Raw genomic sequence first — 16,906 nt, 5'->3', positions numbered from 1 at the left:
AAAGTGGCACACACCTCAACATTCATGAGAGTCCAGTGTCCTGAAAGTCACCAGCTGAGGTGGCTCAGCTGGCCACAATGACCTTAGCAAGCAGCACTCAGCTCTGAAATTAACCTGTCAACTAAATTGAAGGGGAGAAAAGGCTAGGCTAGGACACAAACATCCATCCCCACCCCCGGTCCAATCACTGACGTCAAGCTTGGCGTGGGTGGTATTAATCATGCCAGCCTGGTGTGCAGTTGAGGACAGCTCTCCTTCCAGCCCTTCCAACCCGTTCCTGGGACCGTTCCATCAGCCATGCACCTGCCGCTGGCCACAAACCCTCAACTCGCAGACAGGCACGGATGCAGGCTGTTGCTGACGACACTCAAAGCCAGAGTGCACCCTTTAGAACACAGGCTTGGGTGGGGGAGGGGCGGGAGCAAACCCTTGTGCCCATGCTTTCTTCCCAGGTGTGCAGTTCTCTAATCTCTGCAATGCTTCCTCCAGAGAAGCTCTCACCATGAGATGGTCATTTCCTGAGGATTTAATGAGAATATAGGATTAATGACCCAAAGCACTCTTTGCAGCCGGTCATTAATTCCCCCCAGGAAATACCCATGGTCTTTAATCAAAATTGCCTAAATTATAGACTAGTGATGCGTGTCCTCACAGGTTTGGGGGCTGTGGGGGGGCGGGGGCTGTCATCCCTACTGGTTCCAATAGATGGCGCCTATCTTCATGTAAATAAACCACTCCTAATTCATTTCTCACTTCTCACCAGCGAAACCAGAGGGCATTAACAACAACAAAAAACAGCACGCAGTGGAGAGGACTTAGTGAAGGCCCAGACAGGAACGTTCTGTTCAAGGGCTGTCCCCAGGCCTGGCACACATCTCAGGCTCAGAAGACTGAGGCACACCAGGGTGCAGCCAGAGACCTTAGCAACAGTCCAGCCTCCTATGTGCAGCCTGAGCTGGGTGCTGGCAGCTAAGTAATGAGAAAGGTGGGGTGAGGCACCGAGCACCAAGAAGAGGCCCTTTCTGTAGGCTTTGGGGAAGGAATGGGATGTTCAGAGAAGACTTCTTGAAGCTGATACAGGTTTCCCAGACTATCCACAAGTTTGCTTTATGCCCCTTCACTTTTACGAAAGACCTACATTACTGCTTGTTTTGCTCACCAACAGAATTTTCACCTTTTGGTGATGGTAATTGCTTCTTCACTTTACCCCATTTCAGCTTACCAAAAGGTTTCATGGGAACACACCCCTCTTGGATTGCAGGGGTGGAGGGAAACCTGTACTCTGTAACTGTTGTATTTCAAGGCCCCTCCTTTCTTGGCCCACAAAACACCAAACTTTTCTTTTTCCACATGGAATTGTAAATAATGGGGAGGAAAGAGTCTTTTGCAAAACAATTTAAGAGCTTCTGGCAGCATGCAGCCCAACGCCCAACTAACCATTGCTGAATCTGCTGCCAGTCTGTCTTGAATCATACACCTATCAAAGGATATGTATCAGAAGACTACTCTTCTAGGGAAAGATGAGGCATATGTATGCCTGACTTGCATCATATACCTTCAGCTGCAGACAATCCATGCAGATCTCTCAGACTGCAATCCCTGAGACTTGGCACTATGACTCAGATGTGAATGAAGTCAGAAAGATTGCTTTATTTTGGTTGGGAGTCGCCGCCTCCTGATCGATTTGGCAGGCTTGAGTATTTTGGTATTTGTCTCAGGGTTCCAAGGTACTAAAGCCAGAGGCTAAAATGGCCATAATTCTAGTGGCGGCCCTTAAATGTGGCATAAGGATCGCTCAATCGGAAAGCTAAGGCAGCTCCGATCCCAGCTGTAGCCTGATAGTTCTGGCTCTACATTCAATCCAGCAGGATAGTGAAATGAGGGGTGCAGGGGAGCTGACTTCTACCTCTCATGATGCTTAGAAAAGCTGGCAGATAGTAAAGGATTTGCTTTTACAAATTGATTAAAGTGAGTGAACTTTCTCCAACCCAGGTATAAAACCAGAACGATGTCCAACAGCTTGAAACAACTAGCTTCACTGAACAGAAACTGGAAAATGGACAAAATAGCCTTAGTCCAACGTGGTGTGGAGAGTGTGAGATGCTGTGTCTCCTACTTACCTGCCCATAGCACACTTCTCTATGGATAAAATGGATTACGACCCACTTGGCTCTCCATTGTACAGGCTTTGGCACTTTAGGCTATCTGTAAAATGGGAATAATACCGCTCGCCCAATTTGTAGATTTGTGAAGACAAGTAAGTAAACCAGGAATGTAAAAGCGCCCAGCACGTATTAGTCTGTTTTCATCTTCGCTTCTGCCGCCAAGGGGGTGCGAGAGTTAATGAAACTCTTGCTGGGAAGCGGATCACTTATTTCAGCCAGAACCTGACCCACTGAAACCTGAAACTCAGAGTGCATAGGAAACGCGAGCAGCCCTCGGGTCCCTTCCTGACGACCCTCTGTGAAAAATCGATTCGCGATCGAGGGCGCGCAGACCCTTCCCTTCACCCCACCCCCGTTCCCACCAGGGGCGCGGCCGCATCCCCGGATTGCTGTTGAAGCTTGAGGGCGGAAAGCAAGACCCGGGGGCGCGGCTGGCGGCCGGCCGCCGGCCTCGGCGTCTGCTCAAACCTCGGGCTTCCCGGGTCCCTAGAGGCAAGGCGGTGTTTGCGTCTTTGAAGGCGGCCCGCCGGGGGGCGCGGCGGGCTGTGGGCGTGGCGAGCGCGCGCCGCCCTTTTTCCTGCTGTGGCGCCCCCACCGCGGCCCGGCTGGGAGTGCGCGCGGGCGCGCGCGGGGAGAGCGGGAGCGCGCGAGGCAGCCGGGCCCGCGCCGCGCCGCCTCGTACTCGCCCCGCGGCCGCTGGCCGCCCCGGCCCCTCCCCTCCCCCGTGAGCTGCGCACCGCCGGCCGGCTGACCCAGCGGCCCGCGTCCGCGCCCTTGTCAGCCCGACCCCGCGGCGGGCTCCAGGCGGCCGGCAGCATGAGCGGCGGCGGCGACGTGGTGTGCACCGGCTGGCTGAGGAAATCGCCTCCCGAGAAGAAGTTGAGGCGCTATGTGAGTGCGGGCGACGAGCGGGTGCGGCCGCCGAGGGCGCGGGTGGAGGGCGCCCCGCGGCCTGCCCAGGGGCTGGGGGCTCCGGGAGGGGCGTCGCCGACGGAGAGGGCGGGCCCTGGGGGCCCCGGGGGGCGAGGAGCGGCCCGCGCGCCCCGCGACTCGGGGCTGTGTGGGGCACCTGCACACCTGTCACAGGTGCGCGGCCGAGGGGCGGAGCGGGCGGGCGGGCGGGCAGGTTGAGGCTGCGGCTCCTTCTCCGCCGGGCGGGCGCGGCGGCAGCGCCTCCCCAGCCAGCTTCCCTGTAAACTAAATACGGTATCGAAGTTTGTATTGATTGTTTTGGAGACCGAGAGAGTTGATTCCCGGGGCTGGGGGACCATAGTAACCCCGAGCGGCTTCAGCCTGCAGGGCTGTGGGAGTGGGCGGGAAAGGGGGGCGCAGGCTGCGGGGCGGCTCGGTCCGGCCCCCACAAAGGGCGAGGCCCCTCACACCCTTTCCCCCTTCCCTTTCTCTGCCCGCCCCTCCCGGTGACCGCCTGCTTCCTTCCAGTCCACAGCCTCTGCATCACGGGCAGCGTCAGCGGCATGTGCAGCTCTTGTATTAAGTGACTCATTTGTTTGTCCCCCTTCATTCCGTATGTCTCTCACAGACATCCCCCCACCCCATCCCACGATGGTGACATTGCAGTTTGGTCTGGTATAACTGGCCGGGATTTTGTGTCGTCCTTGGTGTCTGGGGTCGGGAGAAATCAAGGTTCTCAGTTGCCAGGTGGTGCTGACCGACGGTGTTTACCGAAATCGCTGGGACAGCTTCTCCCTTCCAAGTGAGAAACTGGCAACATCGAGCGAGGGGAAGGTGGGATACAGTCTGGTGCCGCCTGGTGAAGAGGTCTGGCTAACCGCCCCTCTCGTCCCCCCCCCCCCCCCCCCCATCCAGTGCCTTGCCTGGTGGGGTCAAAGTACACGATGGTAGTAATTACAATCAACTCTGGGCCGTTTGCAGGCGTTTGGAAATGGAAGTAAGGTCGGTATAAGGTGTCAAGGTCTCTCTTCTGTTCCGTTTTCACTTCCTTTGAAATGCCCTTGTTAAACTGACTCCTGGTGCTGGCCTCTCTGGGATCATTCCCACAGCACGAAAGTGAGCTGTTGCCTTCCAGCTGCAGTGCATCAAGGGAACTCCGAACAGACCCTGCCCTCTGTCAGCTGCACCAGTGGCTGTCCATGGGGGGAGAGGCAGAAGCTTAGCAGAGTTTCCTGTCTTGGCTCCCCAGATCAGAACTGAGGGACTTCTGGCCTCTGGATTGAGGAAGTGACATTCTGTTTTTCAAAGGAAATGTTGTTGGGGAGTGCAAGTGTGTGTGTGTGTGTGTGTGTGTGTGTGTGTGTGTGTGTGTATGTAAATGAAAGCAGGCTCTTATTTAAATCACTTGCTGGGAAGACTCTAACAGTGACTTTTCAAAGTGGACCTAGATTTAAAATACAGTAAAGATGAGGCAATGGAGGGTTCATCTTCGTTCTTACGTTCGTTTTTCAGGGATGTCCAAGGAGCCAAAGCATTATAACTGCCAGGAAAGAAACGTTCCCCCTTTTCAGAGTTGTATCAGCTCATTAGGAAAGGTGAATTTTTATATTAGGTTAAGGATGAGTAATTTGCTATGGATGTTTTTATAATTATAAAAAACAAAACAAAAAGTTTTTGGCCCCAAAGAGCTTAAGAAAGCTATCAGTCGAAGTGTAATAACATACCAGCTAGTGGAATAGAGTATCCAGTGACAAATGTGACTCTTAATTTTCGAATTAGAGCACTACCCTAAAGATCCTTGAAACTTTGCTTTTGATACAGTTTGCAAACAGTTTGACGCCGTATCTCTATTTGATGACTACTTCAACTCTATCACCCAGACTCTCTTTACGACCCATTTCTTTGGTATTTTTGTTCCCAAGCAACTTTAGCTCAAAAACAAGTTTGGAGGCTTTGGGGTCAAGCAACTTTTTCACCCATTTGAAGTACTTGACATCCTACAGTCCTATGATGACCTCACCCGCTTTCCCACTTCCTTGCAGCTCCAGCCCATGGACATCTGATCAAACTACTAACAACTTCTCTTGGGCTTGGGTGTAATGTGTTCCGTTGATATGACTGGAACTGAGTGCGAGCTCAGTTCTCTTAGTTGAAACTGGACTGAGTTGTCTGACCCCAAGCTCTTGGGGTTAGAGTCTGCCTTTACATCTTTTCTTTTTGGGCATTGAGAATTTCTGCACCTTGCTTTAAGTTAAAACTTTGCCAGTTCCCTGTGTTCATTAGAGACCCAAATTCATTAGAATCAAACTAGGAAACAAGTTATTTCCCAGCCTCGTTACTAAACACACACCCTAAAATAGCTGCTTATTCTGGTATATACAATAGCCATGTGGTATCATGGATTAAGTCTCCATTTTAAGAATATATCACATATCTGAGATCAAGGGAAAAGAAGTTCATGAAATAGATTGCAACTATTTACAATGAATTTTAAAAAACCTCTCTCTAATTTGAAGAGGTGGTAGGTTGAGGGAGGAAAAAACAACTTGAAGCCATAGCAAATGTTAGCAGGGATTAGGTTTAGGGATGTTTTTGTCAGCCTTTTCTAATTTATTAAGCATAAGAAGATGTAAAGATCTATTCAGTATTGCTGTGCACTTTGGGGGAATTACAAAAAGTGACCTCTGGAAAATGGTGAGTATTGCCTCTGGACCATCATCATATGGTTGCAGTGGGAGGCTAGCGGGAGGAACAGCCCTCCCATCATGCTGTAGTGTGCATGTGTATGAGTGTGTGTGCATATACATGCACACACATATATAAGGCAGAAGCCAGATTTTCTTGAGGAAAAACATTTTATGACCTACACTGCTCTGTAATTTTCTATTGATTTCACTGGGGTAAAAGAGAGAAACTATGGACAGCTGCACTGCCCTCTAGTGGCTAATTTGGAGAAAATTGTGTAGTGATTCTAATGAACAACTGCTTTGAGGAAATTAATTGTTTATTTTATTAAGTCAACTTGCTTATTAAATATCTGTATCTCTGGATTTGATGCTCGGAATAAAAATTAAGCCATCCTGTCAGTCTTAGCAGATGACCTTGCCTTCTCCACCAAGAACATTGAAGCTATCAGAGGGTAGCTGTCTGCACATACTGCAACCAGATTTCCAAATTTACCTGCATCTGCATGATTCCTTTCCTTTTCCCTACTTCTTAGAGTAGATGAGGTGCCCCTTCTAACTGAGCAATCCTGCTACCTGTGCTTTGGATCATATCCCATCCTATCTGTTCAAGTCATTATTACCCTTTCTGTTATGGATATTCTGTGTCTTCCCCTCTCTACCTATTTCTATCCATTAACATGTAAACACACTTCCTTTTAACAAAATCCTCCCTCAGTATCCCATCCTTTCCTTCTCACTGTGCTTTCTGCTTTTCTTTAGAGCTAAGCTTCTTCATGGTTGTTTATACTGTTTCCATTTCTCCTCCCTTCTTGTCAGTTGGTTCCAGTCTGAAACCTACTTTGTCATTTCACAAAAGCTGTTCTCTGAAAGGTGCCAGTGATACCCAGGTCACAGAATTCAGAGATCTGTTTTTTCACTTCTCATTTTAATTTCTTCACTGCTTAGTCACAGTAGACCACTCACTCTTTCTTGAAGCACCTTATTCTTAAGTGATATGATAAATGCCTGACTTTTCTCCCTTGTGTTTTTTTTTGTTTTTTGTTTTTTTTGTTTGTTTGTTTTTTGGCTACTATATGTCTCTTTTGCTAAATTGACCCTTGTTACCCAATCCTTAAAGTTTGAAGCTCATTTATGGTCACAGTGGCTATGGTCTAGGCTCTTTTCTCCTTCTCAGTATTTTGTCCATTCTCCTGGCTTCAGTTATCATTGCATGCTGGTTGTTATCAAGTTAAATTTCCATCCCAGAGTTGTGTTCTCAACTCCAGACCTGCATATACGGTTGTTAACTGTATGTCTACTCGAATGTCTCCCAGTCATCACAAACTCACCACACCCAAAACTAAACTCTCATTCTTCATCCCATATCTGCTCAATAAATGGTGCCACTGACCACCCACTTGCTCAAATGTGAAACCGGAATCAGCCTTGACTTCCTGTCACCCACTATTCCACATCTAATCGTTCACCAACCAAATCCACTAGTGCTGTCATCTTAATATAGTTTTCTCTACACTTCTCCCTCCCCCACTGCCATGACTCTTAATATTGTCATTTTAATAGCTGTCTGTTGATGGCTTACTTTGTGGCAAGCACTGTGCTTAGACCATTGATCTTTTAATTTAATCATTTTAGCCCTATGAGGAAGGAATGTGACTTGTCCAACATCACCTGGCTTTGTCCCAAAGCCTAAGCTTTCGTTGTTGTTGTTGTTGTTAATTAAACTTTTACTCTGAGGTAATCATAGGTACACATCTATTTGTAAAGATAGTAAAAAGAGATATGTGTACTCTTTACTCACTTTCTCCTAATGGGAACATTTAGCAAAACTATAGTGCAATATCACCATCAGGATATTGGTAATGATAGACTCAAGATACAGGACATTTCCATCACCACGTGATCCCTCATGTTGCCCTTTTATAGTCCCATCCACTACCAAGGCATTCCCACCACATCCTTAGCCTGTGACAACCACTAATCTGTTCTCCATTTTTATGTTTTATTATTTCAAGAGTCGTATATAAATGAATTTGTAAGTTTGTAACTTTGAGGGATTGGCTTTTTTCACTCAGCATAATTCTCTGGAGATTCATCCAAGTGGCTGTATATATCACTAGTTCATTCTTTTTAATGCCCGATAGTATTCCATGGTATATGTACCATAATTCATTTCTCAAACTGTTCACTTACTAGTTTTAATTTACACTTTCTTATGGTTGATGATTGAACATCTTTTCAGATGAATATTTATCATCTGTATGTCCTCTTTGGTCAAATGTCTTCCTTTAAGTCTTTTGTCCATTTTCTGTAAGAATTGTTTGGTTTTTGGTTTTTGGTTTGTTTGCTTTTTTAAGTTTTTATTTAAATAATCTCTATTCCCCCTGTGGGCCTTGAACTCAGGACCCGGAGGTCAAGAGTTGCATGCTCCTCCGATTGAGCCAGCCAGGTGCCCCTGGAGTGTTATTTTTCTTATGGTTGAGTTTTGAGAGTACTTTATATGCTCAAGATACTAGTCCTTGTCAAATAATGTGGCTTGCAAATATTTCCTCCCAGTCTATAACTCGTCTTTTCACCCACTTCACTGGGCTTTAGGAGAGCTAAAGTTTTTAGTTTGGATGAGATCCAGTTTATCAATTTTTCCTTCTATGAGTTGTACTTTTTTTTTGGTCAAGTCTAAGAACTCTTTGCTGAGCTAAAGCTGCAGAGCTTTTCTTCTTTTCCCTAAACATTTTTTAGTTTTAAGTCCATGATCTGTTTTTTAGTTAGTTTTGTAGGAGATTTGAAACTTTGTGATTTTTTTGGTGTTGTTGTGTGTTTTTGGCAATGGACGCCCAGTTGCCCCTGCACCTTTTGTTGACAAGGCCATGCTTCCTTTATTGAATTGCTTTTGCATCTTGGTCGTAAATCACTTGGGCATATTTGTGTGGGTCTATTTTCTATTCTGCTCCATAGTTCTACTGCCAATACCACATAGTCTTGATAACTATAGCTGTATGAGAAGTCTTAAAATCTGGTAGACTGATTTCTCCATTTTATTCCTGATCAGGTTAATCTTAATTTTTTTTTTAAGGTAAATTTGAAAAGTCAGCCTATCATTAGAAAATTTGAATAATACTAAAATACAAATAAAAATTACCTGTAATCCCATTAGTCTTGAATTTTTCTTTAAATTTGTCTTTTCAATACGGAATGTGAGTGTGACAAATATATTAGTTTAATAATTTATCAAGCAGCCATTATATGCCAAGCATTCAAGTTCTGGGACTATGCAGAAGAAGAAAAAGAAAAGGCTTCCTGGAGAGGTGGCCATGACTAGAAGCAAGCCAAAAGAAGAAAGTCTTCCAGACACTGAGACCACAGACAGTGGCGGCCAGTGGCAAAGAACTGCAGAGTGTGTGCAGAGACACTAAAGAGAGTTTGGTGTTGCTGGACCATCTACAGGGTGATGCAGATAATGGCCTATGAGGCTGAAGAGGTAGACAAGAAAGAACCTGTGGGTTGGAGAACAAGGGAGAGGTATAGATAACCGACAGGTACATGAAAAGGTGCTCAGCATTGTTAATCATCGGGGAAATGCAAATCAAAACCACAATGAGATATCACCTCACACCTGTCAGAATGGCTATAATTAAAAAGAAAACAGTATGGAACCTCCTCAAAAAATTAAAAATAGAAGTATCATATGATCCAACAATGCCATTTCTGGGTGTATATCCAAAGGAAATGAAAACAGGATGTTAAAGAGACATCTGCACTCCATGTTCATTATAGCATTATTCACAATAGCAAAGATATGGAAACAACCTAAGCATCCTTCAGTGGATAAATAGATAAAGAAGATGTGTGTGTCGTGTGTGCGTGTATGTACACACACACACAAGAATATTCTGCATCCATGAGAAGGAAGGAAATCCTGCCATTTGCAACAACACGGATGGACCTTGAGGGCATTATGCTAAGTGAAATAAGTCAGAGAAATACTGTATGATCTCACTTATATGTGGAATCTAAAACAGCTGAGCTCATAGAAATAGTAGAATTGTGGTTACTGGAGATTAAGAGCATGGGGGAAGTGAAGAGATATTAGTCAAAGGGTACAAACTTCCAATTAAAAATGAATTAAGTTATGGGGCACCTGGGTGGCTCAGTCGGTTAAGCGTCCGACTTCAGCTCAGGTCATGACCTCACAGTCTGTGAGCTCGAGCCCCGCATCGGGCTCCGCGCTGACAGCTCAGAGCCTGGAGCCTGATTCCGATTCTGTGTCTCCCTCTCTCTCCGCCCCTCCCCTGCTCACACTCTGTCTCTGTCTCTCTCTCTCAAAAATAAATAAACATAAAAAAAATTAAAAAAAAAAAGAATTAAGTTCTGAAGATCTAATGCACAGCCTTGTGATTGTACTTAAAATACCATGTCGTATACTCAAAAGTTGCTAAGAGAGTGGATGTTAAATGTTCCCATCAGAAAAAAGAAATGGTAATTGTGTGATGTGATAGAGGTGTTCGCTCATGCTGTGGTGGTATGTCATAATGCGATATACAAGTGTGTCGAGCCAATGTTATACCCCTTAAACTTACACATGTCAATTAGGCCTCAGTCAAGCAAAGATAAAAAGAAGAAGGAGAAGGAGAACAACAACAACAAGGGAATAGGAGGTCTTCAGAAATAAGCAAATCTAAGATTTGTTCATCCTAAGAAGCCAGAGCTTTATTACAACAGACTCTTTGAGTGTTTAAATAAAATTTCTGTCTGGTCCACATTCCTGGGACAGATAACCAGGCGGACATTCCTTTAGCAGCTTTCTGTTCTGTGGTCCTAATCACTGGATTGATTCTGTGATAGTGTTTAACATCAAAGAGACTGCTCTAACCCAGGGCCGGTCTCTGAGCTTCTTGTTACTAGCATTGGATCACAGTTCCTCATTTGGAATCAACCACATGCCTATCAACAGATGAAGGAATAAATAAAATGTATTTTATATAAATATATACCATGGAATATGATTCAGCTCAAAAGGAAGGAAGTTCTGACACATGAACATTCTACAACATGGATAAATCTTAGTGACGTTATGTTAAGTAAAATAAACCGATCTTGAAAGGACACAAGCTATATGATTCCGCTTTATGAAGCACCAAGGAGTCAGATTCATAGAGAGGGAAGGTAGAATGGTGGTTTCAGGGAGAGGAGAATGGGGAGCTATTGTTTGATGAGTACAGAGTTTCAGTTTTGTAAGATGAAAGCAGTTCTGGGGGATGTGTGCTGATGATGATAGCACAACAGTGTGACTACTTCATGCCAGTGAACCGTGCACACTTAAAAATAGTTAAGATAAATGTTAGGATACGTGCATTTTAGCACAATTTCAAAAGAACACATAGGGGCGCCTGGGTGGCGTAGTCGGCTAAGCGTCCGACTTCAGCCAGGTCACGATCTCGCGGTCTGTGAGTTCAAGCCCCGCGTCAGGCTCTGGGCTGATGGCTCAGAGCCTGGAGCCTGTTTCCGATTCTGTGTCTCCCTCTGTCTCTGCCCCTCCCCCGTTCATGCTCTGTCTCTCTCTATCCCAAAAATAAATAAACGTTGAAAAAAAAAAAAAAAACACAACTCATTAGTGAAGGGTTAGTACGTGGCCCAGCTAATACTTCTCATCCAAGGGAAAAGACAGGATAGAATCCCTATAGCCCTGAATGCGTATGGAATGTCCTTTCAGGGATATCTGAGGACCAGAGGCAGTAAAATTGTACAAAGCAGGAATGCACGAATGCACGCCTGCTGCTTTGCTTAATGAAACAACTTTGATGTTGCTTTCTATTTCTCATTGGCCTTTCTCAAGCAGGAAGGGAATAATGGAATATGGTAACCTCAAGCTTATAGGAAATGCTGAGAAATAAAGGTTCCCGAGCAGGCTATTGCCTTCATCCAGTTAATGTTGACAAGCATTTATAGAGTATGTTTTGTGTCCTTTGTCTTCCCAAAGGAATAAATCAATTCTCAACACTGGCTTCAAGGAACCAGCAGTCTAGGGAGACCAGAAGTGTACATGTGAAACAGAGCAATGCCCTTGGATAGAGATATATGGTCCAGGTAGCAAGGATGTTCATGAAGGCAAGAGCTCTGGGCATGGAAAAAGATGGCAGGGCTTCCTGGAGTAGGAGTTGTGGATGTGAGTCAGACTCGAAACATCGGGGCCTAGGGATGAGCACTGGGTGTTGTATGGAAACCAATTTGACAATAAACTTCATATATTGAAGAAAAAAAAAAGAAAGAAAGAAAGAAAAAGAAACATCGGGGCCTAAGAAGGAACATAGCAGTTAAAATGGGAAAGGGGTAGTGCACATGGGGTCGGGGGGGAGGCAGTGAAATTCCATCCACAGTGGAGTCTTTAGTGGAAATCAGTGGTTTGAATAGTAAACAGCCGTGGGGATAGTCCGTGAAAGACTTTGGGTGATAGAATGACATTTATTAATAAAGCACATCACTCTAACTCAGTGAGTCTCTGCCTCTCAGATAGCCACTCCTTCAATGGGAAATGTCAGTCGTATGTTGACATTGTTTGTATTCAGAAGATCTCTTTGTATTTCAAGGGCCTTTGGGTCCCTAAGCAAATGGCTTGATTCTCTGAGCCTATATCCTTGTCTATGAATCTGGTGTACTGTTTCTTCACAGGGTCTGAGAATTTATTAGGATAACAAGTGAAAACAATCTTAGTACAGTGTCTAGCCCAGAGTAGGTATTGAATAATGGAGAATGTGGCAGGAGGGGCTGGTGTCGATTTGCAATTGTTAACCCTCTCATAGGAACTCCGAACGTGAACATGAGGGTCTTCACGTCCTTTTCAAATTTGGGCCAGACCTGAATTTTATATAACATCAGAATGTAAGTGGAACCCCCAAGCTAGATATTCTGTCAACTCTAGGGAGTTAATCCTTTCCTGAAAGGAACATCTCACGGCTCTCCTGATCTCAGAGAAGGGAAGCAGAGCCACATGGTTATTTTATTTGCCTGAAGCTGTCACTTGGACCAGTCCCCGGGGAACGAGTGTGTGCTAGGGGATGTAAGATCAATGTGTGAGATTCTGGAGCCCAATTTCAAAAATGTTGGAAAAACTTCCCAGTAAGTGGTAAACCCTTTAAGCTCAGGTGTCTCCTTACCCTCCAGGAACCCCTGAAGTGAGCCCTCTTCTTGGCTTGTTTTTATGGTGTTGTTTCATAACCCCGCATTCTCGCATCAGGCTTGTATCAGTCTCCTTTTGCTAGATTACGAGCACACTACCTGATGATATAAGCTTCCCACTTAGAGCTAGATGAAGCCTTGTCCAGTACTAGCTACAAGGAAGGCAAAGTTGCCGTCATTTATTCTTAACAGCTACCTCCCCTGCCCCCAGCTTTAAACTTGTTTCTTTTTGTTCATTGGCCAGTTGTGAAAAATAAGAGAGTGAGTTCCATAGTACCCTTCAAAGCAGTTAATTAGGGTATTTTTAGTATCATTATGAGCTCACGTATTTAGATACATTTGATGTGTTTGAATCTTTTCAAGTTGTTTTACATTTTAAAAGATTTTACTTTTAAGTAACCTTTGTACCCAACTTGGGGCTGGAACTCACAACCCTGAATCAAGAGTTTTGTGCTCCACCAACTGAGCCAGGCACCCCTCTTGGTTATTCTTATTGATGTGCATGTTGTACAAGCTTTAGCCAGTGACTGAAGATATTTAGGTTGGCTTCTCAGTCCCTTTGACATGATCTTACTAGTATTCGATGGTTTGTTATCTGGTGTGACAAGATGTTTCAGGTTTGTTTTGTACATTGCCTGATCCAGACCTGAGATTAGCCAGTTCCTCAAAGAATCCTTTTCTTTCAGTAAAAATGTTATCCAGAAACTCACACGGGCGTTAAGGGGCTCTTACTGCTTGCTGGGTTGGTCATACGTATAATTTTACATGGTTATAAGCAACATGAACTGTCACTTGTATTCTGCTTCCCCCGCCCCCACAAGCTACCACTGTGAATATTTTCACTTCTACATAGTATTTTTCCCATTTTTAGTGATGAAAAATTTCAGTCATACACAAAAATAAAGAAAATGTTCTCATGACCACCAATTCATAGTTTGAAATACTATCAAGGTTTTATCCTATTTGTTTTATCTATCCCTTTTACTCTTTCTTTACTGGAATATTTTAAAGCAAATCCTGGGCACGTACATAATAAGTCTTAAAAAAAATATCATGCAAGTGAACGTACCATATCTTATATACACATGTCCTCTGGTTAGACATCTGTGTTACTTCCAGTTAATTCACTGTTATATGCTGTACAGACCTGTTATAGAGGTGGAATTTCTGAGAATTTCATCCCAGCTGATGAGCCACAGCATTTGGGTATCATACACTATCACTGCAACTCACTTGGAGGATTTTCTTGGACTGGCTATCAGTGTGTCTTTCCTTAGCCTGCTTTGGAAGAATGTTCTGGTTGGAGCTCTGCTGGCTTGCAAAAGCAAGGAAAAGTGTTAAGTTTTATATATAGTAAACAGGCTGATATCCTTGGGAGGATTATAGGAATGAGTCTGTTGCTTTGATCTTTTGATACAGTTTTCTAGAGGAAAAAAAATGGATAGGTGTGTATACTGTATACTTCTTTGGATACTAGCAGAGGCTACAATGTGTTGAGTTTAATGCCCTTTAGAAATCTTGCAGGGATGCCTGGGTGGCTCAGTCAGTTAAGCATCTGACTTGGGCTCAGGTAATGATCTTGCGGTTTGTGAGTTTGAGCCCTGTGTCGTGCTCTGTGCTTGCTGACAGCTCAGAGCCTGGAGACTGCTTCAGATTCTATGTCTTCCTCTCTCTCTGACCCTCCTCTGCTCATGCTCGTGCGCTCTCTCTCTCTCTCTGTCTCTCTCTCAAAAAATGAATAAACATTAAAAAATTTTTTTTAAGTCTTGCAGAAATTACTGTCAATAACAAATGGTAAGAGTGTACAAAGTACGTAGTATTCTCCTCCTAGTTTATAATCTTGCTGGGGAACATGCCTGAATTAGTATGTCAGGCAGTACAAATGGCAAAGACAAGTGCTGCTGGAGCAGAGGAGAGATGGCTCTCGTGTGGTCAGTGAGTTCAGTTTCACAGGACCTATGTTTGTATTTTACTTTCTGGGTAATCTGCCATTTCACATTGCTATGCTTATTTCCTGATACATTCTTGGGACTCATTTCACGTGTCACCTTGTGGCCGCCTTTGATCCTGCCCTCCCCATCAGAAGCCAGCCTCTTCCTGGCTCTTGTGTTGTTATTTATGCCCTAGTACCAGTGACTGTTGGTTTAGCTTCTGGAGAGCACCCCATTCTTAGTTCACCCTTGTAGCCCTGGTACCTAAAGCACAATAAGTTACTGGTTGTGGTAGATAGAGCATGCGACCCCTGATCTTAGGGTTGTGAGTTCAAGCCCCATGTTCGGTGTGGAGCCTACTTAAAAAAATAATGAGTTATTGGTTGACTAGTACTTCCTGTGCTTTTAGGTTTTGAATAAATATTACTTTAGGATTGGTTATGTTTCTTTGGAGACAAAAGAGCTTGAGCTGAAGTGGATTGAAGGTGCAATTTTTTTTAGCAACAAGTTTTGAGAACTTTCATAGGATAGGCTATTAAAAATTTATTTTTTTGTAATACTTAAATTTCACTCATAGTCAACTTACTGCAAACACAGGATTACAAAAAACAAATAGCAATATGAATAAGGAGCACCTGTAATACCCCTACAATGGTGTAAACATTTTTTTAGTGTTTCCCAGTCTGTTTTTTTCTATATTTGTATGTGCTTTGTGCATTTACAAAGAGTAAGACCGTATCACCTCTTGTGTGCTGCATGTTAATACACTGAAAATATTTCCCTGTGTTACAAAATAGTCTTCTAAGGCATGGCTTTTAATGGCTGCTTCAGCAAAGTAACATAACCCAACACTTCTCAAGTGTGTGGCGTATAAAGACGCTTTAAACATCTTTACAGATTTTTGGTGTTGAATTAAATGATCTTTATTATTATGTCACGAAAGTGTTTATAAACAAAAACTGAGATACGAATGTATACTTCTTAGCTCTTCTACAATTACAAAACCAAAGTAGATTAACAAAGCTTCAGAACCAATATACTTCGCATTAACAATAGTGGGTATTTTGCTGAAATTAAATTGCTCCTTGAGATGTGAATATGGCCCTTCCTCCTCTCGAGTCTGTCTGTTCTGTGCCCCATTCTTCTCTCTCATCTCATTTCTGTGTTTGAACTACAGTGAAACTTTGGTCTGTTTAGGAAACCGTTTGGCTTTTCATTGGTATGACCACATTTATATACCATCACCTCTGTCTTTTCTCATTAGTCATTAGTGTATGAAAATTAAAAAGCATAATACTTGATATTAATAGGATTATGAATGCAAATGCTGGTAATCAAATAGCAGCATTCTCTGGTAAGATGATCATTCAAATGATCTAGATTATGTTTATATATTTTAAGATCACCCTTAAGGTGAAATCTTGAAAACTGTTTGAAATGGATTTGCACATCCCTGGTAATTTGCCGCTGGGCCCTATATTGAAAAATCCTGGTGTGCTATAAAAGGCATGTCCTCTGGGATTAGTCCTGGGTTAGAAGCCAAATTGAGCCTCCCACATGCTTTGCAGTCTTGAGCAAATTTCTTTGTTTCAGAGCTCTGATTCCCTAATTTGTGAAGTGGAGATAATGGTAACTTTAACCAGTTAATTGAATAATTTTAACTCAGAGGGGTGTAAACATGAATGCTTATCTTTGTCCAGTCAGAACTCCCAATCGTGCTTTATCAAGATCTTCTCCTCTACGGGACAGATCACTTGATACCTTTGGCAGAGGCGACAGCCTTCTGGTCACTCTGGGTTATTGAAAGCCTACCATTTTAAAATTTCAGTATAGCCAATCGAAAGCTTTTCCTACTCCTATTACTGCCCATACTTGTGGTTCTGAAGATATGAAGTGGAAGAAGGTAGATACTGTTTATTTTTATACTCCTTTTCTCCGTTCCTCCCTTTGGAGAGTATAGGGATGGGGGAGGGATGGTCTGGGATACTTCTGCTCTGCCTGTTCTGGGCTCTGCCTCTTCTAGGCTCCAGTTCTTGTGTGT

The 16,906-nt window shown here is 43.9% G+C and overlaps 1 protein-coding gene across 1 annotated transcript in view; it reads left to right on the top strand.

The window, feature by feature from the left end:
- Positions 1–2,759: 2,759 nt before the first annotated feature.
- Positions 2,760–16,906, top strand: part of GAB2 (GRB2 associated binding protein 2) — a 191,731-nt gene continuing 177,584 nt past the window's right edge. Inside the window, exon 1 of the mRNA XM_086678411.1 lies at positions 2,760–3,056. Coding sequence (XP_086534537.1) covers positions 2,982–3,056 — 75 coding nt within the window. The 5' untranslated portion in view covers positions 2,760–2,981. The remainder of the gene's footprint in view (positions 3,057–16,906) is intronic.

The sequence above is a fragment of the Puma concolor genome, chromosome D1, assembly GCF_028749965.1.
Source record: "Puma concolor isolate L17-30 chromosome D1, mPumCon1.1.hap2, whole genome shotgun sequence".
NCBI lineage: Eukaryota > Metazoa > Chordata > Mammalia > Carnivora > Felidae > Puma > Puma concolor.
The sequence above is the reverse complement of the archived record's forward strand: the minus strand, read 5'-3'. Positions and strand labels throughout refer to the sequence as shown.